Here is a 25,144-nt window from a genome sequence, read left to right on the forward strand (position 1 = left end):
GTTTGCATTGTGTAGCAGTTTTCGAGCAGCTATCTATGTGGGTATAGTATACAGGTGGGATTATCCCAAAGTGTGTGAATTTAGAAGGTTGATTTTCATCACTTCTGCTTCTGAATTAATAGTTTAAAAGTGTTTTGTGTATTTGTCAGGTTACCAGAAAAGCAAAAGTTTTCAACCGTCCTATCAATAAGTGACGTCCTAATTTGGTTACAAAAAAGGTGATATGAGACCACCAGGTTTACTTACACTTTGATTCTAGATTCCACCACCTGAACTCTTGCACCTTGCACCTTGGCATAAACCTTGGGATAAATGAAAACATGGCCTTGTTTTGACATTTTTTCGAGCAGGTACTCGAATCTGATTCTAGTTTTGAGGCTGAAAATCGCGGGCTAGTTTTGTGTGTGGTTTTATATGAAGTGTTGACATGATTGCAGTCGCCAACTGTCAAACTCCACATAAAAGCAGGCTAGTATCGTGAAAGTACTCATTATTAGCATCGTTGCAAAACTTCATAACTCATCATAACAAAATATGTTGATATTGCAATGGATGCATGGTTTTCGTTAACCAAAACGCTGCCAGCCCTAGCCAAAAACTCGAAACAAACATCGACCATGTCCAAAAATGCGCCGATTCGTGTTTCCCCTAAAGCACTAATGCACCTGGTTCCATTTCGGCTCTCGCAAACAACGTCGTGTTTAACTGTTTGTTTTCTTTCCCCACTCACTGGATAACGAACGCCGCCGTTCATCGTAAAAAGCTCACCGGAACAGGGAGCAAACTTTTCCATCCTTAATGGTCAAACCGAAAGGGAGGAAATTTCCGGAGACATCCATCTATCGTTCCATCTATTCGTCCATCTATCGTGCGCTCATTAGCTTCATTATGCGAGTGAATGGTCATGAAAGGAAATGAGTTAGAACGAGATAATCACCGTTCCGCACGATTGTGTGGCCGGTGTCGTTCCGTTCTGGTCTCGGTCCATTACACCGGTAACAAAAGAAACACTCGAATTAATACCGCCCATCCTACTGCTCTCCCTTGCCATCCTGTGCAATCAGTAATGGAGCGAGCACTGAAAGAGTTTTCCTTATTGTTTACGCACCTCCGCTAAAATGTTGGGCGGCAACGTGGGAATGGCGTATTTTGCTGTGGCAAATAGGACTGGAATCTCAAGTTCGCAGCAGCAGCAGCAGCAGCAGCAACAGCGTGACAAACTATTGTCCGTAATGTACACTCATTTAAATAAATAAGAATGATAAATGTCCTTCAAGGTAAAACTCGCAGTTTTACTCTCAACAAGAAGCTTCTTGGTATTGTTCAACTCGTTAGTGAAGTCTGCTTACGCTGTCACAGCGAGTGAGTCAGTTGATCAACAGTTTAATGACCCTAGGGTTGTAAAACAGTCGTCTCGCTACAGCAAACCCAGTCAATTGTTATTAGGTGCAGCTTAAAATCAACATTGCTGCGGGATAATTGTAGAAAGTATGATAAACTCCGAAAGTCTTTGTTTCGTTCCGTGGAGAGTGGGTATTTTTTGGCTCGCTTTAATCATCCCTACGCGGGCATTCGTTCATTGCACTGTAGCGGGCGACACTCCAGTCGTTTCTGGTTTTGTTGATCTCAAACAGTGTCATTTCAAACAACACAGCTTAACATCCCACTGGCGACGCTGAAACACGATAGCTTAACGGCTAGCAACAGTAGCTGAGGTCACTTACCTGATAGGCCAGGATGTTGGCCAAGCTGGCGATGACGGGCTCGGTAGCGAATGAGAGCGTTTCCGAGCTTTCCTCGACCGTGTGCATGATCTGCAGTATCTGTGAAGTAAACCGGGTGGGTGGAGAAAGTATGATAGGAAGGCATAAATATTAAACACAAACGCGTTCCGGATGCACTCAGTTCCTGCCTGGTGCTCTGGTCGGCCAGCCAGAGTCTGCAACAGTAGCGTTGCAGCTTTGCTATTCATTTTCCCCCCTCCCCCTGCATACCTTGGGGTGCCGAAATCGTTCCAGCTGCTTTACCGATGCTCGCAAAATTTCCGTAACCGTCTCCTTCCGCTTTGGTTTGTGCAGCTTTTCGGCCGTCCGCTTTTCGAACACAAAGATCGAGCACTCCTGAAACGGGGCAGAATAAAAAAAAGATGGAACAGAATGAAGGTTTTTGTGTTGAATAAACGATGATGCTCATGTTTTAAGAGGATACCAATAAATAGAGTTAACTGAGGAGGATATGCATCCTTTGTATCGTACAAGGAACGGCTGTGTAAAGGGATGAGTTACATAAAACTTCATAGTAATAGTGAATAATAAATAATAAAACAACGATTAAAATTAATTTAATATCTTTTTACAGAGCTCTAAGTAAAAAGGATGTACAGTCTTTCCTCGAATTACGCGACACTTGAGTTACGCGAATTCGCGAATTTTTATTTTTGACAGTTCATATGTCAAATCAGTACAATTATCTCCATAAATTGTCAAATGAAAAATAATTTGCAATTATTTCAAAAGCTTTATATCACAAATAAGACAGAAATAACTTAATTTTCTACACGAATTACATAAATAAACTAAATTAAATCAAAATTCATTATTAATTAAGTGTAATTTGGCTGTAAAACCTGTTATTCGACGTAAGCGAAAATCTGAGTTACGCGAATGTATCCGGAACGCATTTTTATCGAATAACCTGCTACCCTGAAGAATGTACGATGTACAAGGATTGATATTGATTCATCATAATAGTTGCAGACGTAAAGTATATTTTAAGACACCTGTTCAGAGTCAATGAAAATATTGCTAAATATATACGTCGTGCGATGCTTCCGTTAAATCGTTTGAATAACTTTATTTTGAATCTTTAAATAATACGCTTCCTCGCTGCAGGCCAAGCAAGACTGAAAGTATAAACACACTGAACCATGAACGTCATCAAAATGTCGAACGAAAGTCATGCTTTCCAGTGCTAAACATCTAAGCACGGGATTTCAAAGTATGTACGTATTTCGAACATCGGTGTGCGCCATTGCTAAATATAAGGCAGCGTAAAATATTCCAGGAAGCTGCTCGAAAGTAAGTCGATCCTGTTTGAAATTGTGTGCGCTCACTGGAGTGCGGTATTGCTTTAAATTCGTCAGCCAGCGCTCGTTAAGTTGCAGAGGGTGAGCGTTGTTTTTGTTCTTATAGCTGTCTTGAGCTAAAAATAGCAAAGAAAAACAATACCAAAATACCAATAAAGGTATAAAAAGATTAACGAAGTGTCTCGCATACTGGTGAATGACATTACAGAATCATTGTTGGAAAATTATATTAGAAAATTTTATGCTATGAACACTCGCTTCTATCTGGGACTTTTGAATTTTCTCTTAGAATTTCATATTAATCGAAAGCAAGTTTCTCATTACAAACAACTTGAATAAAAATGATTAAATTTTTAATTTAGTACAAAATAAGCACTGTTTTGATGCGTAATCGTATACATATTTTACATTACAGTGCTATGCAGTGCTGCTCACGAATAGCATCTGCATTGCGGTACCCGAAACGATCGCCGAAGTGCGTTTCGACTTTCAAGATCTGTTATTTGCCACTCTAACTGATTTGCTTCGCTGATTTTTAGTCGCTTCGAACCATTTGACCGACGATTGATGGATCAACCTACCATTAGTGGAACGATAACGGGTTCCTCCTACCATAGTGCATAGTGCATTACCAATGTGCATTCCAAGTGTGGCAATCCCGGGTAGGTTGGACTCACCTTGACATAACATCAATGAATTTACTGATCCCCTTTCCAACCGCACCCCCATCTCCACTGGGAAACGCATTTCTTGCGTTTAGTGAAACATTTTCCCGCTCGAAACTTGCCAGCCAAGCAGCTTGCGACGCAATGTTCCGGACGAACGAACGAGCGACCGTCTTAGTGCTGGAAGCGTTTGTGTACCACGTTTGCCGGGCGAACCGTCCAACTTTGGTGTCGCTTGTAAGCGCGGTGACAAATCACTATGCCGTGATTCTTTGTTGCCCTTTGCTCCATCTCACTCAATGGAGTGTTTGTCGTCGTTTTTTTTTGCCTTTTTTCTCTTCTACGTCAAACCAGCCATATCGTGCTGTCTGTTCCTGTCTTTCCCCACGTCGTACGCGAGCGAACATTCCAGGCGAGATTTTGCAGAAAGCGGTGGGTGTTACAAACACTTCCGCACGAATAATCAAATTCATTCCGTGGAAAATTGAATTTTATTTCTGTTTTATAGTGTTGAAATATTTGTTGCCTCTTTGAAAAGCGGCTGCATGAGTATACCGAGCGGTGCTCCAACAAAAATAAAATACGCCAAACCATTACGGTACCGCAGTGAGGTTTATATGCTTTGCTGTTCACCTTCATGCGGAGCAGCGGTGGTGGAAAGAAATTTTAGGCATCGTCAGCCGAGATTTGTTGCGTACGGCATGAATCTTAAATGGCTAACAAAATGCGTTAAAATTGCGTGAACTGACGCGTGTTTTGAGCATTGTGTATGTGTGATTTCAAGTTTTTGTACAAGAAAATTCGTGCTGGAGGATAAGCATGAATTTTACCCAAATAATACAATTGATGTACGTGCAGCTTCGCGCTGTAATCAATTCTTTTTATCACTTTCAACATTTGGACCAAAATCTAGGTTTTCTTGGGCAAATGTTAACATTGCTGCCTTTTTTAAATTTGCCCCGGTTCGCCTCCCCCTACTGGTGTACCCGAAAGTTCAGTGCTATTTACTGTATTCGAAATAACGGGAAGAAAAACTCTAATCTGCTGGCGGATTAGCTTTGTGGCGCACAAATGCGCCGAGCCGAATTTGTTGAGCAAATAGTGGTTAAGGTTCGTACGGGTACCTTTTCCGGGGATTCTTCTTTCTTCCTCTCAATTCAAACATGCCTTCCTGCCCTTCAGCCGTGCATTGAGTTCTTCCCATCACAAACATCCCCAAACAAGGGGGATAGATTTGCAGGATTTGAAATGAAATGGAATGAAAAAAGAAAAGCGACACCGGCAAAGGGATTTGCCGTTTTGTTGATTGTCCGCGCTGATGTTTTCCTCCGGTTTCCCTAGAAATCGTTCGCAGCGTTACAGTTCGATGCGACCTTAGCAATATTTATGACCTGTAAAGTTTTGCGTCCCGAAAGCAGCACCGAGTTTAAAATGTGTTTGACTGACGCTTGTACGCTTCCGGGATTGCTACCGCTTAAATCAACAATGATTTGTTCGATGGAAATCCTTGAACGAAAAGATAAAGTTTGCGCTTCCGATGAATTTCATCGTTTTACCCAACGGCCGATGGACTAATATGGTTCGTGAATTTGCAAGAGCACATAATTATTTGCGTTCCGAGGAAAATCGCCCGAATTTGATGGAGATGGGCATCAATAGATGGCAGTTTGATTGTAAAAATAGTCTAAATAAACAGAGCAGAACACTCCTTGAGAACAAACTTTAATTTTGTTTTACATCGAGAAACAAACCAATCAAAACGTAAGACATGATTGTATAATAAATACAATGTTTTGAATTCATCAATTCGTTAAACAAAGTATTTAAAAATTAAAGATTTTATGTTAAATAATATGAAAACTGCAAACAATGTCGAAGTTTGTAAACACAGTTCATCAGCCCGATACATCGATACATATATTAAGATACTGACTGAAGTGCCAATAAAATAGTGGCCTCTCGATTTGCTGCCCCTAAACGCCCATTGATTATCCGACCTATACGTATGATGACTTTGATTTTTTTTTTCATTCAGCAAGCCGTAAGAAACAAAACCTATGACGAGCCTGTTATTATGTCCCCGTTTAGCGTGTTCCGTGCCATCAACTCGATGAACATGTTTTGCATTTTGCAGATGCAAATTATCGTCGGTCACCGTAGTAATTGCAATCGTCTACACCTTATCCGGGAGGCGTTTTGAGTGAATCAGCACGATATTGGCTTGACGGTGCTGCTCAATGGAGTGGGTTATCAATGAACAGCTTAAAAACAAATCCTCCTAGTACGACTTTTCGAGAATTTTAATGTTTTTAGACAAATTTAAAGGGAAAGCTATTTTTTTTACTCATTAAAATTATTGCACTTTTTGTACTGCATTTCCTATAACGTTTCATACATATTTCTAAGTCAATAAAGAGATTAATTTTGATGTATAATAAATCAAGCGAAACAACGCAAAACATCGCTTGTGCAACACAACAAGTCATTAAACAATACAAACAAATAGAACTCTGTCTCATAAGACCTAAATTCTGTCGATTGTCTTATGAAACTGCTGTCGAATGCATCAAAACGATCAGTCTTTTTATATGTAATATCGGATTAATACTGATGTTTTGTAGCATAGAATAAAATCCAACAAATGATATATTTCACTTGCACAAATAATTAATTAATATCGATTTAAAATAAACTGTTTTGTGACAAAACATGTTAAGCTTTTGTTAGGGCATTTGTTTGCTATCAGCATAAATTAGAATGTAAAGTAACATGGAAGCATTACATTCCATCATGCTAAAAAATTTAAATAGCTTTAAAGATAAACATTTTAATTCAAAAAGACGGTCGTATTGCTCATGCTGTTTAAATAAACTTTATTTTGCTGTGCATTTGTCTTGAGCCGAGATATTTGAGATATTTTTAGCAACACAAACAAGTATTTGTTACGCATCCCTACGAAACCGCACAAACGATCGTCGTCATGCTGCTTCACGAGCAATGTTTCAAGCACTGTTAAAATGACAGTAAAAAATGAATATACAGCGTCGATTAGCGCTCCATTGTGAGCGCTAGCGCCTTTCTTACCATATCGGGGTGAGCACAATACTCTTCCTCAGCTCCCGGCAACCAACCGTTGCAACAATGGGTGCACGCACGCCAAAAAGGTAAACGCTTGCATATAAAAGTCGTATGAATAATGGATTACGGGCGGTATTAGTTACACGATCGCATAAACGGTAGAAAGCTGCCCCGGGACGCCCGTTACAATCGTTCGTTACTGGGCCGCCCTGGTTCGTTCGTTAGTTTGTTCGGTCGCACGCAAACAGGGGAAGAACAGTGAGGAAAAGCGATAAATATTATAACCGTGTGTGTGCGTGCTTTTCTTTGGCTCAAACGGAAGGAGCGGAAGCAGAAAAGTGAAAGATTTTCCCGAGTTTTTGCAAAGGGGCGGCATTGTGTTCCCTACGCCGAAAAGGAAGAAGATTTTATGCTGTTTGTGTTTTTTTATCCTTCTGTCGTGCACAAAAAAAGAAGTGAATCTGAAGCGTTGAAACGTTGATGCGATCACTGATAGCGGACCACCCAGCAATGTCGTGGAAAGCGCGTAATGTGAAAAGGATTTTCCCACTCCGGAAGTGTTTGTGGATTGGCGGCCTGTTGCTGTTGAGCACTGCGCCGGGCCTACCGCCCGTAGAAGGGGTAATAATTTTCCCATCGCTCTTTCGCCTGTTAGCTTCGGCTCGGTGAAAAATCATTTGCTCTCCAGGCACCATTTAACGTGCATCTGCTGCCCAACCCACAGGGAGCGACTATTTGTTGCTTGCTGTCGGTTTTATAATCGCTGCAAAACAAACCCTACCATTTCGCTCACTGGAGACGCATTTAAAGGGTTCAAATTTAACTTTCCAAGCGATTTTCTCATTAAACTTTCTACTCTTTTTCTCCCTCTTTCTTCCTCCCTACAACCGTTATTTTCAATACCTCACACACACATACACAATAGAAAGCAACCGTAGAGCAGATGATGAAGTCGGGTGAAATGATACGGTCGGTTTGCCTGGGAAAAACCAAAGTCGCCGAGGAGCTGGTGAACGGATTGCGCGAGTCCAAGTTCGCGGACGTTAAGGAGCTTAAGTGCTACGTAAACTGCGTGATGGAAATGATGCAAACGGTCGGTATGGAACTTTCCTCCCACTAAATCTCCCCATGCCCTGACCCCACACTGACGCATCTGTTTCGTGCTATCGTGTTCTTGCTGTTTACAGATGAAGAAGGGAAAACTTAACTACGACGCATCGGTGAAGCAGATCGACACAATCATGCCGGACGAGCTGGCGGGCCCGATGCGGGCGGCGCTCGACATTTGCCGCACTGTGGCGGACGGCATTAAGAACAATTGCGATGCAGCGTACGTTTTGCTTCAGTGCCTGTCGAAAAACAATCCTAAATTTATTTTCCCGTAGCTGATGGCAAACAACGCTTGTCGGTTAGGTTGCGTTGCGTTGGTACGTTAGTCGCCTCGGCGGTATGAACATGGTACATTTTCACTGAAAGCGAATTATTGCAACAAGTCAGTGGTGTCCTGTACAAACTTTGGTGTCCTTGTTATACGCGAATAAATATTTTCAATAATTAAGAAAATAAACTTGGTTTATAATTATCAAATACCTTTTTTACATTGTTTTTCTAATTAGTGTATTTTACGTTTAAATTTAATATACATCAAAAAATTAAAGTTCATTGGCTGTCCAAGTTTGAATATATCATTTGCTCAAAAACTTATTCTAAAAGTATACAGTAGTGAATTATTAATTGATGGTATAGCTCCATAGAATTTTCATATTAAGATAACCTAACTTTCTTGCAGAATGGTCAGACCACTCTGGGAAGAAATTCTAAAAGTCCTAAACGCCCTGTTTGAAAAGCCGTTTCGAATGACTCTGGTATGGTTGCCTGCTCATTGCGGCATCTTAGGAAATGAGAAAGCATGCCATTTGGCCATAAAGGGTGCATTGGAGGGGCCCTCTTACGATATACCTATCCTACCTCACGATTTCTAACGGGCCCGCAGGCTTTCTGCATTGCACACTGGCAGAACTTGTAGGACACGCATAAACTCGGGAGGTTCCCGTACTTGATCTCTCCTAGAGTTTCTTTGAAGCCTTGGTTACGCGACATATGTGGGGATCGTGCATTTATTCGAATGATGTTAAGACTTAGGTCTAATTATTTCACACTGGGCGCAGGTCTCCAGCGTATAGGACAGGTAGCCCGGAAAGCATGTAGTTGCAGCCTTGGATTTCACGACATAGACCATTTTCTATGGTCTTGCGTAGAATACGAGGCTGCACAACCCTCCATGTTGGATGCAGTTGAAAAACTGGGAAGATCTCCTGATATCTCCAGGGAAGAACTCCCCATTCGGGTAGATATACTATACTAGATATACTAGCTGGGTCGGACTGGAGTCTGTTAAAGATCATCTTTGAGTTCTGTAGAGCTAAGGGATTAACTGTGTGAGTGCCCTATGGCAATACTCTTATGACTAGCGGTGCGGTGGCGTGGATCCCTGGGGTGTTACTGAGGCACTTGCTCTCTCGTGGCTTCTCTGGCTGGATTGTTGTCGAGGCGTTGACGTGTTTTATTGTCGTGAGACTTGCTATCGGTTGGTTGGCCAGAAGTGTTTTTCCCATTCCCACTCTATTAGTTTGTCGTTGTGCTACATGTTGTATATCGCTAGTTTGCTCGTGAGTCATTCGAACATATGGCTGGTGGTTCAGGGAAATCCTCGTCAAGAGCAACGTCAAGCTCCTTTCCTAAAAAAGTCTTCAAAAATTTGCAAGAGATACATACTGCTACTCGAAGCCATGGAAGCTAAACCTGATAAAGACCCCTTCTACTTATACTGATCCTTTCCGAACGGACTGGATCTGACCTGCAAAAGATATCTCGGATTTTCGAAGACTACCCTTATGATAACCCGGACAAGGACGCCGCATGTCAACGAACAACACGATATCGACTCCTGCCATGTTTACGAGCTTCTCTAAACAATCTGAATCAGATTGCGACGTAGTACACGATCTCGACCCCAGAGATAAAATATATGTATGCAAGATAATGTAGCATGAAATGTTTATCAATTGCAATTTACAATTACTTCCTTTTGGCTGTTATTCTTATGACTTTTATTACACTAAACAGATTGTTTTCCTTATTTACAAGTAGCCTGAGAATGCTAGAGGCCTAGGCTGCTCAAAAAACTAAATTATGACCACAAAGGTGTTAGTTTTGTTCATTCAATTATAGGTGTACCACCAATAGTTTGACTTCGAATTATGGTGCTTTTGAACATTTTGGCCAAAATATGACAAACAAATTATGAAAATTTTCCATTTTAAACCCCAAATCATTGCATAGAAAGATTATGCAAAAAATTAAGCCTTCCATGAAAATTGGACAACATATTGGCAAAGGATAGCATACAAGTTGATTGTATTAACACTTTATTGAGCAACAATAGTAACTGTAACCTAACCTCTCAGCATCCACCATGAATCTTCCTTGGCATCTCAATGTTAAAAACATCTAAAAAAAAAATACCAAAAGGTCCAATTTGCACGAACTGGTCCCGTTCTTTTAAAAATAACCATAAAAACATTTAAAAAACATCTTCAATTCTCAAAACCGTTATCAAATGATTACTTTTAATGAGTTTAGCATTAGCTTAACTCATACCAACACCTTATCAATGTTTAATCACATTTTTTCGCCACTATGCTGTGTGTTCATTTATCCGACTTCACATGAAATAAATTTTCCACCATTATGAACACACCGAAAGCAATCATGTGCCGAATATCACACGCCGAGCAAACGCGATCAGCGTTGCTCACCGTTACCGCCCCACGCTCTTTACGCTTTATAATTTTCTTCTCATGTCAGGCAAAAGTTTAGTTCATTTTTCTTCCTCCCACCGTGCTACAAAGTTTCACTGCTTTGGCATCATGTTTCCCCCCCCCTCCCCCACCAAAGCTTAGGCAGCTGGCGTACTGGAATGATCGCGAGTATGTGCGAATGCGTTCCCCGGTTCGACTTTTCCATAGTTCGACCGATGCTACTTATTTGAAAGGAAACAACTTTCAAAAGTCATCAAAAGCTGCTCCCACTTCCTGCTACTCCTGTTGGTGTATGTGTGTGTATGGGCGTTCGTGTTTGTGGGCGTGTATTATATTCTTTACCGCGCAAAATAAGCTCGCTGTTCCGGTTGAAAGTAAGTAACGGATGAAAAAAAGCCACATTGCACTAACTAAAGATAAAGTATTTCAGCAGCTTGCTTCCATTTTCGCGTGGGGTTTGATTTTTTATCACAGCGAAACAATTTCAAACTGCAAGCTGCAGAGCAATAGTTTCGAATTTATTTTATTAAGTAGGTTTATTAACGAGAATTGGTGCGTTGGTGTGTAAGGCACAGCAAAAACTAATTTAATCAATTGAATGTTTCCAGTTTCACTGTCTAGTTTAAAGGAGGTTATCTGAAGCCGTATCACGTTCAAAACTGAAAAGATATTGTGATGCGGTTTTGGCAATACTTAACGTTATAGTAGCATTAATTAAGCTTTTGCAACGCCCTTCCCGTACCAATGTTGCATCGGAAAGAAGCAAAGGAAAGATCATCCGACAGCGTCGTTGCACATTGCTTCGATTTTCCGCCCCGTCAGTTAATTAATTCATTCAACTCAGCGCAAAACTCAGCGTTTACCGCTGCCGCGCCATCGAACCAGCTACAATTTGGTTGATTGCTTCACGTTCAACATTATCATTAAAGTCGTCATCGGGTCGGGGCGGAACATTGTGCTGCAGTACCGCAGTCTCCCGTGCGACTCCGCGATCGACAGTCGGTGCGAGGTAAAATGCAAATTGTGCTTCGTCACCTTTTCCGCCTGAGACGCGGGCAAACGCGCGCGCGCGCGCACACTCTTACGCTTGCGATGGCCGGAAGCCGGAAATGAATTTTGGAGCTGCGAGAAACGAGCGGAAAGCTTTACTGCCTGGGGATGGGAACGAGCTTTCAAATTTTAATCCCGGTTCCGCATTTGTCGCCCTGGAAGAGTTTCTATACCGGCACTGGGGGGGGGGGAGGGGGGGAATTGTACCGTTTCTATGTCTCAAGTTTTTGGGATTATGATCTTGGGCGGTAAGCGCACTGAATGGCGTTCGTTAGAAAGAAACGGCTTTTAGACGGCTGCCTAGCAAATTCCAGCTTCGCAAAAGTTGTAAAAGTTTAACTCACCATTACCAAATTATAAATTAAGTAAACACATTAAACGGCAATGCATTAAGTTAAACGTTTCATAGTGCACATTTTTCTGCCATTTCGAGATACTTTTCTCTAGTTTCTAGTCACGAAATAAAGTACATGCGTCATGATTGGTGTATAAATTTAAGATTCTAGGAACCGTCGTCAGTTTCTGACGATGGTTGCTATTTTTTCGCGCCACCGTGTACGATTGATGCTTTCAAAATAAATAACGAGCTACAGTAAGGAGAAGAAAAAAAACTATAAGTGAAAAAAAGTTTAAAAATTGATCGGGGATTTTGTTGTCAGCATTTTTCCTCTTCTTCTTCACCAGCGCTCGTTATAGGAGAGAGAAAGGAAGAAAGAGAAAAGCAACGGGAATAGAGGGAGGATTGATAGCAAATATCCTACGCTTGTTATTGTTAGGTTCGTGGGTAACTTTAGAGTTTTAATTGATTCTCGCTGACGTCGTTTTTTCACAAGCTTTCCTATTATGTCTCCCTGTTTCGCCGATACAAACTGCAGATAAAGCAAATCGGTAAGGGGGCGCTCTATACACTTGAAAATATCTATGCTTTCAGGTTTTTTTTCCATTCACGGATTGAAACGGGCTCACTTCACTAAGCTCACTTATTCGTGTTTCGTTTAGTCTTTCCGTTCTTAGCGTTCCATGCTTTCCTACCCTCGATAGAATATAAATTGACCTATTTGATGTATAAATAATGATTCCCTAGGTAATATCTTATTCCGCTTCGGTCCATTTTATATGCTTGGAAGTGATTGTGCAGTTCCACAGCGAAGAGGGAACAAGCAAAATGGAGAGTTCGCTGTGAAATCTACCCGTTTTTGCTACCGATGGTTTAGCATCCGGTGAGAATTCAATGAATAATTTCATTCTCATGACACTCGATCGAAAGGATTCGGTAGTAGGTATGAGAAGAAAACACAGAGCAGTGCAAAATAAAACCGGATCAACCGGAAGCTCCGGACATACGCGACGAAGAATAGGCCACTGTTGCTACTGTTCGACGGAGGTCCGCAAGGATGGGAGTGCTCCGTAGAGTGAGTTATCGAGGTACTTTTAGTCAATTTCTAGCCGCACGATTTGACTAATGGTTGTTCGTGAATGTTGTAATCGTGAGTTAGGGCAGCCTGTCTGCTCTACCACCATTTGGTTGTGATAAATATCGACACGGATTCCGTTTGATGCCAGGTGTTGGGAAGCTGGGTTATTTGTCATAATGATGCTCTGAAGGAAAATATGCTAAAATCCTACCCCAACGCACACGTATGTCACATATGTGACGGGAGCATTGTGGTGTGAAAGTTTAGCTGAAAGACAAATTACAATCGGCATGTGTTGTGGTTGTATGTACAACCCAGACGGGCATTTTGCAGTTAAAGTTGTACAACAGAGATTTGTCAAACGTGTAATTGATTGTTTTGATTTTTACATCATACACAGCAGCAACTTTGGTACTTTGTCATTCTCATCTTCTTCTATGCTTTGGGTCATGTCGGCTTTGGGAGGCTTTTTTTATCACTCAATCGTATAGGTTGTTGTTGTTGTTGTTTTATTTTTTTACGAGGCTTTTTAGCATTCGCCTCTCGTAATTTACAATTCAGAAACTAGTAATACTGTTTGAGATAAAAAAAATGAATTTAAAGTTAAACAAGAAAAAAAACTACAAGAGTTCTTATGGCAATGGTGAAAGGTGAAAATGTTTGTTAATTCTAATGCTTTTTTCATTTAAATTGTGTTTGTATAATTTTTTTTATATTTCCTACACTTGTTTGTAGAGATTAGTGTCCTTTAAAAATTCAAAAGTTTTTCAATTTCACTGTAATTGTTGGAAAGTACAATGTCCAAATGCTCTGCAAGTCTGTGTCTCTTCCTTTCTGCAGAATATCCAAAACAATCCATTAAAATGTGTTCCACCGTTGTATCACATCCACACAATGGGCAGATTAACGATGATCCAATTATCAATCTTGTTACCACTCTTTGATCGCTGTAATCTAGTGGATTCTTCCAAGGTGCCGTGGTTTGTTTTATTTTTTTAAGGTTGGTAATGGGTGATTTGTTCCATATGTTTTGCCAGCTCTGGTTTATTAATACTTTCCACCACAAGGATGCATCACTTCTAGAGATAGTTCCATCTACATGATCTTTGGTCATCCTACCTTCATTCGAAAGACGGTCAGCTACTTTATTTCCTGCGATGCCTTTATATCCTGGTATCCAACATAATTCGATTGACCTGTCTTTTGATAATGATTCGATAGTTTGTATGTAAGGGTTTCGTATGGATCCTTTCTCTAATGCTTTCAGAACACTAGCGCTATCTGTGAAAATAACGTTAGGTCTGTCATTTACGGTCGCTTCTTCAGTTGCTATCATAATAGCAATACCTATGAAGAATATTGATGTATTCTCCGGAAGCTTAATACTACAGCGAGCATTTGGCGATGTTATGCCAGCAGCCAGCAGAACTATTGTAGACCGAGCCATCAGTATAAATTTTAATATATATTTTATATTTGTTGGCGATGACAGTTTTGTACTATTTGTTGTTCGTGTTTGCTTAGTTTTTGCAATGTCCAGTCGATTGTGAGGATTTTGTCGTACCAAGGTCTAGTAGAACAACTTGTAAGTTTATCTATGTTGGGCATGCTGTGACCTGTTAGTTGTTTTAACACCTTGTTGGCTCTATCTACAAAAGCATTTGCTTCGATTCCTTTTTCAATGAGTCTGCCAGCTAGGTTTACTAATTTAAGGACTACAACATGATCGAGAGGTAATTGTCCACTTTCAAAAAGTACTGCGGTGGTTGGGCTAGTGATAAAAGCGCCTGTAATTTTTTTCAGAGCAGAGTGATACATTGGGGCTAGCTTGCAGCCAACGTTGGCATCGCCCATGGCAATGAATTCAATGCCGTACAATAATTTTGGAACAAACTAACTGTTAAAAATAATGAGAAGTGTGCGTTTTGCCGATCTCTTATTTCCGCAACCTAACCTAATATGCAGAATATGTCATCTGCTTTTGATCATTTTTTTAACGCAGAGAAAGTGTTGTCGAAATTTTAACCTTGAGTCATTGATAACTCCTAAAATTTTGACTGCTCTTGCGTTTGGAATTATATCTGATTTAATTTTTATAGGTTTAAGTGCCCTTTTGTGTGAGTTATTGCATATATGTAGAATTTTACTTTTTGTTGTTGATAGATCTTAACCTGTCAAGCAACACCAATGATGAAGTTTATTGAGTGCTTTTTGTAGTTTGGTTCTATTTTTTATTTCTGATTTGTCTGAAGTAATTAGTATTAGCTATTAAGATCATCAGCCTAGATGAATGTGTCTATATTAGTAGGTGTTGTTCGCAATAAAAACTCCATGCTTGTTAGAAAAAGCGTAGGTGATAATATAGCACCTTGAGGGACACCGTTCTCCAAAACCTTGATGGTAGAGGTATATGCCTCAATCAGTACTTTACTGGTTCTGTCTGGCTGTTCCTTCAAATCAATCGTATAGGTAGTTTTATTCTGCAAAAATAAATCAATGCACAGTTGGTAGACGCTCTGGTTTTCATACAGATTGTGTATCTTATTTATTTTTTTCAAATCTCATAAGATCGGTGCCTATCACTAAAAGGCAAGACAATAAATTCATTATTTCATTATTTCTTCCAAGAGCACACTAATATTTTTATGAAATGTTGCTTATATATTGCTACGTTTGTGTTGTGCCAAATCATCTTGAAATCACTCCAACTACTCACAACACTTATTTCAGATTTACTTTGGTAATTAATTAAACTTATTCCACAAGTCTATTTTAAACTGCAAATACTTAAGAATCTCTATATTTCGACTCGTTACTGTAAATTCACTTCAAATAAACTTCTGCAGCCAATTTGTCTCGCACAGCAGTAGAGTTTTGAGCACTAACGAAAAGTTTAGCGGTTTGATCGAGACCGCACGATAAAACTGTGACTGCAGTGATGATTGAATGGTACAATTTGTCTTTGCTTTATGGGAAAACTTTTGTTAAAGGGAAATTCTCGCCCACGGGGTGCCCACATTGCCTTCCTTCGTTCATTTCCAGATGTTAACGATACATCAGCAAATGAAAGTGTGACATATGTGTGGGTTAGAAATCCCGGCCTACACCTGCCTTTGCGCTCGAACGATACCCAACTTGTCATGCGATATCGATGATTTCCGTGATGCTTCTTCCCGGTACGCGTATCTTGTTAGCGCTGGTATAAATCTCGAGCAAATGTGTATCACACAAGTGAAATGGGGTGGCCTATTGCAGCTCCGGAACCCTTCGATGCGCTGTGCCAGGTGCCATTACTAACACACCACACATATACACACGCACACACCATCAGCATCATCGTTGACGCTAGCGTGCGAAGTAATCTGTCATGGGAAATTATGACAAATATTGTACGATGATCGCCAGTCAAACGAAGCGTCGCAGAATGCGGAAAACCCCGAGCGAACCGAAGGGGGGTATAGTGGTATTTTTGCTCCACGCTAGTAGCTGTTCGGACAGGTGGGATGTGATGATGTGCACCAACGGCAAGGATTTTGGGTTTGGCTTTGGGTATGTGTGAGATTTCAACACTCGATTAGAATTTGTTTGCGAGCCATCAGCTGTACACCCTGTCGCCAGCGGATGTGGCAAAATGACAAGAATTTTCCTTTTTACAACCATCGGCTTATCTTGCGGTGCAAAATGACATCACCGGATGAAAACTGGATTTCGTATAATGTGTCACGGTATCTGGCCTCCTTCCCTTTGCCCGTTTCGGAACCACAGCCACCACCTGGCATGTAATTCTTGCCGACGTGCGAACACGGTCGGTGTTGGTCCATTGTCAAACTAGACGGCTACTTGTTGACTTCACGCGTGCTTGCCTTGGGGGCAATACATGGAATATTTTACCGTTGTGTCATATTTCCAGACAAACTCGCACGGACGCACGGGAATGTTTGGTGATGATGTTACGTGTGAGATATTTTCAGCACGTGTAAGAATGTGCTATTTTATTTATGTGTGTAAATTATTAGAAAAAAAAATCTATTGCAGCAAGATGGTTGTTAATTGACGCACATGTACTTGTGTGCGAATACGCTTACAGTGTGCTATGAGTGTAATTAAGGGGGTAGAATAATTCCATAGCTATTTAACACCTTAGATTTATAACATATAGCACTGTTTTTTTTTTCAAAGGTGTAGATTAATGGATGAACATAAACTATGCAATTGATAAAACTTAAGATTGGACACATGCTTGGACTTGTCAAAAGCTCACTCCTCCACTCACTAGTGAAGTGAGCTTGGCTTTCAGTGACTTATTGTTACCATAGCAGGATAGCCAGTCCTACGTATGCGGGCGCGGTCTATTCGGGACTTGAACCCATGACGGGCATGTTGCTGCGTCGTACGAGTTGACGACTGTACCACCAGACCGGCCCAACTCCTTCAGTTAAAAGATAATAAAAAACATCATTAAAACTAGCAAAAAATTAGTGATTTGATTAAAACAATAATATTACTTCTAGTAATAATGAATTAAAACTAAACAGTTTATATTCAATTTGAAATAGAACAAATACACTTGAAATAAAATGCCTAAAATCTTAGGCATTACATAGAACGCAGATGGAAGAATGTCTGCGCGATAAAAAATATTATCTTACTTCATGTCTTTATCAATTCATTCGGATATTATTTATAAACACATTAAAAACATTAATCTTTCACGGCGATACATCTATGACTCTCCAATTCTACAGTAAAATGTTGGATTACAATCCATAATTCCACCCAAGTAGGCACCGACATCCGTCTGCTACGTCCCACTTTCCGTCACCCGATACGGTCATAACAATTTCGTTAATATCTTTCCAACCTTGTCTGCTCGGGAAAAGAACAAGCAGTGAAAAGTCTTGCCAAAAGTTGTGCCGAATGATGATGGCCATAAATATGCCGCCACCGAAGCGCAATAATGTTGTAGTGGCCGCGAGAAGTTTTTCATTTCCTTTCGCTTACAGCGTACCCCTAAACATGGACCGACGCGGAAGAGAAGCACAATGTACAGAAAATAAACAGAAAATATCCATTTTCCATCGCTTTTAAATCCCACCTGCTGGCATGTTTCTTCGCCGGCTTGGCTATGGTCTTCTGGGAGGTGCGGAACCAGGCTGCTCAGATGACGACCTACCCCCCCCCCCCCCCCACCAGTGCTGTTAGACGCTGCTTTAGGCTGGTGGTTGACTTTTATTGCTTTTATCTTTGGTGGTATAGAAAGGAGGAGAACAACAACAACAAAAAAACAAATACGACAACAGGCGGCAGGGGAATATTCGGACCGAGTGAATGATATTGGCGTCGTGTACTTATCCTTGGCGTCAAGTTTTATTACTTCTCGTGGCGCTTGCTCGAGCGGGAGGATTTCCAACAAGTGGTTGGCATTTATTAGAATGCGACCGGATCAATTTGGATGGGAAATGGGCGAAAACGGACTATCTGTTGCAGGGGACGGCAAAGTGTTGCTCTTGGCATTTTTTGTTTTGTCAATGATAAAAAATGATAAGATTACTGATACTAACACAAGGGCAAATGTAATACGAATAGTTTGTTTGTGAATAGTTTATAAAACTGTGTAATATAATGATGATGATCTTCTAATGGGTACTGACACTAAAATTATGCCAATTATAACCGCCAATTATAATAATGCCAACCAATTAACAATTGGTTTTACTCATTTAAGTAAAATAAATATGTTTTCAGATTTTAGTGCATGTGACATGGTGCTTTAGTGTATTTAATTGATATCCATATTCAAGAGTAAATTCGTATTATGAATATTTGTCTAAGCATATGAGAATCAAAAGCAGTTCTTATAACTTGTGGGACTTTATAGATTTTAATTCTAGTGAGTAATATTTCTTGAAACAAGACTTAATTCTAAATTGCATCTGTTAATGAATTATTCCTTGTTTCAATTACTAAAGCGCAATAGCGTCAATAATAACTAGCGGTTATAGTTGTTTTACTTTTTGACACCGTGTAAATCTTGATGTTACTAAGGATAATAATAGAACCTTTGGTTTGTGTTTCAGTTTTTCCTACCAGACTACACCAACATCCCCGGAGGGAGGCTTAGCGTGCAAGACTAACTACAACCTAAGTAAACCATCCCGTTTCTTGGTTGTAAGGTGGGCTGGAAGAAAAAGTCAACCCAAATGTCTTTCGCCAGCAACAGTGTCCTACGACCAAAAGTCAAGGGTATGGCTTTATGACTACGAAATTGCGAAACAATGTTGACGCTGAATTGCAACGGAGAATGCCCATTGCTGCGGAAAGGAAAGCGTTGGGTCTTCCGGATACCCTCAGGATATTTGGGCCTGAGACTGGGTAGCGTAAGACGAACTGAAAGCCTCCGTATGGAACCGGTGGAAGTAAGGTTCACTTGCAGCCGCTAAAGCTAGATTAAAGCTTCCTTGCTTTACGTTATAACAATTGAATGAATGTCCTGTAGGGAATTCTAATGCGATGCTCTTGAGGGTATCGCGGTCAACGGGAACGGTCGCAAGAGTAGTCTCGTAAGTAGCGGATTATTCACACTCTTTGGTTAGAGGAACTGAAGAATAACAAGCACAGAAATTGAGCCGTTGGCAGTGGTCGTTGGATTAGTAGCGGATACAAACACACTATTTAAAGGTATGACTGTAAATAACAATAATTTTAAGGACTGTTGTTTCAAACATTTTTGAAACTCAAAACTACTTAAATTTGTACTATAAAACAGACTTATACATGTGCTATCATTTTTTTCTCTATGTACTTTTCTTGCTTCACAGAGCTACAAGCAGTTGATCATATTTTGATAAACTAATTTAATTACATTTTCCTGTGACTAGCTAGATGAGATCCAACGCTCTGATGCTGCATTAAAATGGACAGATTAAAATATGCTATAGACAGTGACATAGACGACGAGCATAATATTTGTATCAAAAATAAAGTCCTCCATTATCATGAAGTTCATCGCAAGGCTAATATTTCACTTCATTTTTAATGGTTCCCTAGATTGAGTAAAGATTACGGCTTCCAAGGATTCCCGGGATCAAACATAAAGAGCGCCCAAAAGTAACCCAAACTTTCCCTGGCTACCTTCTCCTAAATGAGGTAAATGGATTTTCACCGTTTTGCTAACGCACGAAACCCCTCGGAGTGCAATTCGTCAGATTTCATACCGACCGACGGTACCGACGATTGCTTAAAAAGCTGATGATACAAACATCAGTTATCCCGAGTAACATCCACATCATCATCATCATCATCATCGGCGTGGTTGCCCATAAGAATCATTACTTTCATCATTTTCTTGAGCAGTGCCCATGCTCACGGTGCATTTGGGATCAGGAATCATTCCCATCATTCCCATTTCGAAGGTAAATTGACATAACCTTTTTGGGGATGTAGCTACGCTTTTTGGCGCTAGTGCAGAATCCTATTCCTCGGCGTATGGATAACGGTCATGGTGTTGTGAAGAGTGTCTTTTTTTTGGTTTTTTGTTCAACCAACTTGTACGAACGTCTATAAAAACTAATACACCGTCAGACCATAAGACGACGACTGCATGACCGAAACCACATTGTTCAGTGCCTATCTTTTCATCTTCTGCCCGGTTGGTTCACAGTTTTATTTTTATGTACTTTTCCTTATTTACTGTATGCTATTTAAGGTCATGTGCGCTCAAAAAAACGACATTAAAAAATATTCTCGACCAAAAATATGATGCTGCCTGGAGTAGCATGTTTTTTTTGCATACACGAGCATAAGCGAAATGAAAAGAGTCCAGGTTCAATTACACAAATTTAGATGAGATTGGGTCATACACGTGGCGGTCGTGACAGCAAATACCAAAATGATGTATTTTGATGTTTGGTTTTCATTACTCGCTGTGCGAGGAGAAGCTGATGGAAATGAGCAGCTGTCCGTAAGTGGATTTGTAAAAAAAATGACACCGCTAACGGAGTTGTTTTAGGACGAGAGAGGTTCGCCTAACTGTCGTATCTTTTACACTGAGTTTCAATACGCAAGCAATTTACAAGTTGTGTTTGCTTGTTGAAATGCAATACGACGAAACCGGCCGAGCATAGTTCACTATAAACTAGATAATAGACCTTAACGACTCATCGAAAACCCACCTCACAGAGTTATGTGAAATGGGATTAAGCTCTTAAGATTAATTATCATTTCATTAACTTTTCTGCTCACTGCATCTCTTAATATTGCTGCAAACAAACTCACTCACTTCATAAAAGACTCAACCCACACTGGCGTAGCCGTTGCGCGTTTTCTTTCCAGTGGGATGTAATTCGATATTGCCCCTGTTGAAGCTTTGATTAATTGGATATTTATGCCGCTAGCGCTGGGTTGCGGAAAGCGAACTACAACAATTGATCGAAGATTACCAGATCACCTACCACGGTTAGCGATTGGTGGGCCGAGGCGAAAGTCGGCAGTTGGGGTAAATGCAAATGAAACGCAAAACAATTAATTTGCGTGAGCGTGAGGAAGCCGGATGGTATAGGGGCACAGGGTGCGGGAGGAATTTATTTTTCTCTACCATCGGTTAATTGATTGCTTCTTGTTTTCAAGCTTTCGGCGAAGCAGATTGACTGCCAACAATACGAATTTTGGAGAGGCTGTTGGCAAAATGGACAGGTAAATAGGAGCAGGAGAAGCTTTTGAAATGAATTAATAAACCGAATTGGAGGGGAGTATCGTTGTGTTTTAAGAACAATCATAGACTATGGAAGCCAAATATTGAACTCGTGATAACTAGTAATTTGATTTCATCGAAACACTCTTAACTTATTTCCGTTTGCTGGTCCATGTGAAATGACATTCTGTACTAAAAGCACAAAGCGTTTCACGTGAAATAGCTCAATTCGAAAGAATTTAACTATTTTGCCGTGGTAAACACCCACAGCAGCCAATTTCGATTTACTGTTGCGGTTATGTTGACCTATTCTCGTCAGAGTTTGCACACTATCCAAATCAAATACGAAGCAACAACAACGGCAAACCACCAAACCTCCAAATCTATTACGATGCCTTCACTTCGAACGCCACAGAAAACATAGCCGCCTTCGTAGTCGGCGGCGATGTGAGAGAGGAACGAGTTCGCCCAAAACATGACAGCACCTGCCAAAACCAATTGTATGGTAATATGGGTGAGAGAGAGAGATAGAGAGAGAAATAGAGAGGGAGAGAGAGGGGGAGAGAGTGAGAGAGAGATAGAGAGAGAGAGATAGAGAGAGAGAGAGAGAGAGAGAGAGAGAGAGAAAGGAAGTGTATAGACGAGAAACCATGGGTTTTCCGCGACCCCCTAGCTGATGAACGGAACTAATACACTTTGATTTTACCGGTTCGTTAGTAATTGTTTAGTTAAAAGTTTTCCCATTTTCTGAGGGATTTCTAGGGCGGCAGTCTCGGGCGATTGTTGCTATTGTGCCCGATTTGCTGTGCCGGTAACGGTTGTGAACACCTTTTGTGCCCGTCTTGCCCGTCAGGTTTGCCGGTCCGTGGGGAAACCCTACCCACGGATGTGCGGAGGCTGAATGGTGGCAAATTTTAGTCAGTCAGTCGGGGAGCTATAAGTTTTAATTGACTTTACCGAGCCGTTGGCCGTTACCGTTTAGCATTTCGCGTCTCCCGCGTTTTTTTTTTTGTTTCTGTTTGTATGTCAGGTAGCGTACTATTGGCGGTGATGTGCGGCTGCCCTTGCTGGCGGTGGTCATCCTTATTCGGTGTGCTTGTAAGCAGCAACAACGGCAAAGAATATGACAGTACGCCCGAAGCGTGAACCACTGAATGCAATGCAGCAATATTTTGCATTAAAAAATTGGGACAAAGTTACTGCCACTGGGTTGGGGTCGAAGCAGTAGCGTACCTACTCCCTTAATGCACTTTTGCAACATCACTACAACGTCTAGCGGGCTTCGAATGGGGATATTGTTTCTTCGTAAAGTTAGTTCCTGCGATGGTGTGAGTTGAGAGAGGGTGGGGTGTAATTGTATTGTAGCGCCACAGAGTGCAGAAAAATAGGAGACGGCAAAGTTACGGTAAACTTTGCCTGCAGCAGATATTGTCACTCGCAGGTACTGAGTTGGCTAATTTAAGCTTCATTTTGTTGTGATAATTTAGCAATGCAATTATGCTATCAGGAAAATGTTGCTGCATTGTTAATAATTAGTACTAGCTTTAAACTTTGCAGTGGTCGAGGGACACAAGTTATATTTAATTACAAGACGGGCATATACTATCTGCCAAATTCCATTTCTGTAATGTAGCTACGGCAATATGTAGAATTATCTGTGATTAGTTCATTACAATAGGCACTTGTTACATTCAAAAGCCGTGTAATTTGTATTTCGTATATTGGCGGTGGAAGTACTAACCATGCTTGATGAAAACTAAGCTAAGCTTAGCTAAGTTTACAAAGGTTTAAGAAGATAAACGGCATCGCATCGTTGCGTATTTGACGAAAAAACCCATTCCGGACGAAACGGATGACCCAACCCGTAAAGTCTTTTTAGGTCATCCACAAGGACAGAGGAGAAGTGGTAGGTCCAAACTCAGAAGGCAAGATGGCGTGAGCGGTTTCGGACACTCTTGAGGCAGGCTAAGACGACTAAGCAGTTGCTGCGCCGGATAAGTAAGTAAGTAGTTAAAATCATAAATTTAAGACGATTAAATAATGAATAATTTTAACATTATATTTACCAGTTTAACCCCTAAGAATAACCAAGTGTTTGCTTTGCTGATGTCAGTAAACTCAATTACGATTTTTAACACCATGCGGGAGTGTGGTTCATCAGTACGTTAAAATCACACGTTCACGTACCTTACACACATTCTATCTGTTCAATCTAACGACCCACAAACCAGAAAATTAATACAGCTTTCTCAAAAATACATCTTGTGAGATTTTGTTGTCATCTTCTGAATCGCGACCCACACAAGTGTTTTGAATACGAACAATTTGAGCTTACAGGAAACCCTCTTCGAAACCCTAGGAAGGTAAACGAAAGATGAAACAGAACATAAATGAGTTCTTTCAAGAAACATGAACCGCATTCTATAGCTGTTTCCATGTAAATGATATTGATTTTCAAAAAGTGTACCAAGAAAAAAAGCTTTCGTCATCTGTAACTGGCAACAGGTATATTTAACACAACTATTACACCTTCAATGCCAATCACATGAGTTACCTTACTACATATACCACGAGCTGCAAATAGAAATTTCTTTTTTTTTCGGCACAAAAATTGGTTCGGTTGTGAAGTTTTCCAATTTCGAACCAAACACTATTGATTGGTAATAAAAAATGGAACAGAAATTCAGTCAGCCAACGAATGAGCTGGTTCCGATTAAACTTTGAAAATAAAGAAAGAGAGAGATAGATAAAGCGTGAGTTACAGCCAACGAGCAGGGATACCCTTGGGATATTTCCATTTCATTTCGAGTTCTACAGAAAAGTGTTCTTTTGCCATCATTGAGCCAGTGTCAGGTGAAACTCGAACAGCAAAGGAGTAAAACGCTAAGCTCACTCTGGTCCTGGGGGCTAACAAAAAAATCTAAAAAACGAATCGAGGGCCGATGATGCTGATGATGACGACGGTTTAACCTGTGGTTTTTGACTTGCGAGCTTTCTTCGTGCATAAGTGCGATTGAAGAAGGTCGCTTCCCAGCCCCATCGCTGCAACGCTTTTGGGCGAGGATGAAGATTTCCGCCGGCACGTTCTGCTTTTGGTAAAATGTTATTGAATTGCCTCATGTCTTTATTTTTTCTTCCGTTCCGACCGCGTATCGATTGGGATCGGCACAGCTTCAATGTGTGCGAAGCAAAATCGCCGTACAGCCAAAGCCTGGAACAAATCGAAATCAAAAAAGCTTTTCGCATTGCCAAATGCTCTTTGCCTTTGCCACGGTTTGTATACCTGTTTGTGGTTTATTGTTTTCAGTCGCGCCGCAAAGCAAGAAGGAAAGCAAGGGCCT

The 25,144-nt window shown here is 40.7% G+C and overlaps 2 protein-coding genes across 14 annotated transcripts in view; one reads left to right on the forward strand and one right to left on the reverse strand.

The window, feature by feature from the left end:
- Positions 1-25,144, reverse strand: part of LOC1274912 (SCY1-like protein 2) — a 110,622-nt gene that overhangs the window by 56,859 nt on the left and 28,619 nt on the right. For all 13 annotated transcript variants that reach the window (XR_009764848.1, XR_009764847.1, XR_009764849.1 and 10 more), the window contains exons 3-4: positions 1,995-2,120; positions 1,725-1,823 (exon numbers count right to left, since the gene is read on the reverse strand). Coding sequence is in view for 10 of the 13 variants with exons in the window: in XM_061644953.1 (XP_061500937.1) it covers positions 1,725-1,823; positions 1,995-2,120 (225 nt within the window). In the remaining 3 variants the exon portion in view is untranslated. The remainder of the gene's footprint in view (positions 1-1,724; positions 1,824-1,994; positions 2,121-25,144) is intronic.
- On the forward strand, positions 6,956-8,412 carry LOC1274914 (general odorant-binding protein 72-like). Its single transcript, XM_061644967.1, has 3 exons — positions 6,956-7,449; positions 7,754-7,921; positions 8,016-8,412. The coding sequence occupies exons 1-3, from the start codon at positions 7,309-7,311 to the stop codon at positions 8,211-8,213; spliced, it is 507 nt and encodes a 168-aa protein (XP_061500951.1). The 5' UTR covers positions 6,956-7,308; the 3' UTR covers positions 8,214-8,412.

The sequence above is a fragment of the Anopheles gambiae genome, chromosome 2 (genome assembly GCF_943734735.2).
Source record: "Anopheles gambiae chromosome 2, idAnoGambNW_F1_1, whole genome shotgun sequence".
NCBI lineage: Eukaryota > Metazoa > Arthropoda > Insecta > Diptera > Culicidae > Anopheles > Anopheles gambiae.

Excerpts from the sequence above, each read along its gene's own strand:
- LOC1274914 (XM_061644967.1), top strand. The coding sequence starts at position 7,309 with ATGCGATCACTGATAGCGGACCACCCAGCAATGTCGTGGAAAGCGCGT. Across the intron at positions 7,450-7,753 it reads GCCTACCGCCCGTAGAAGGG|AAAGCAACCGTAGAGCAGAT; the intron begins GTAATAATTTTC and ends CATACACAATAG. Across the intron at positions 7,922-8,015 it reads TGATGGAAATGATGCAAACG|ATGAAGAAGGGAAAACTTAA; the intron begins GTCGGTATGGAA and ends TGCTGTTTACAG.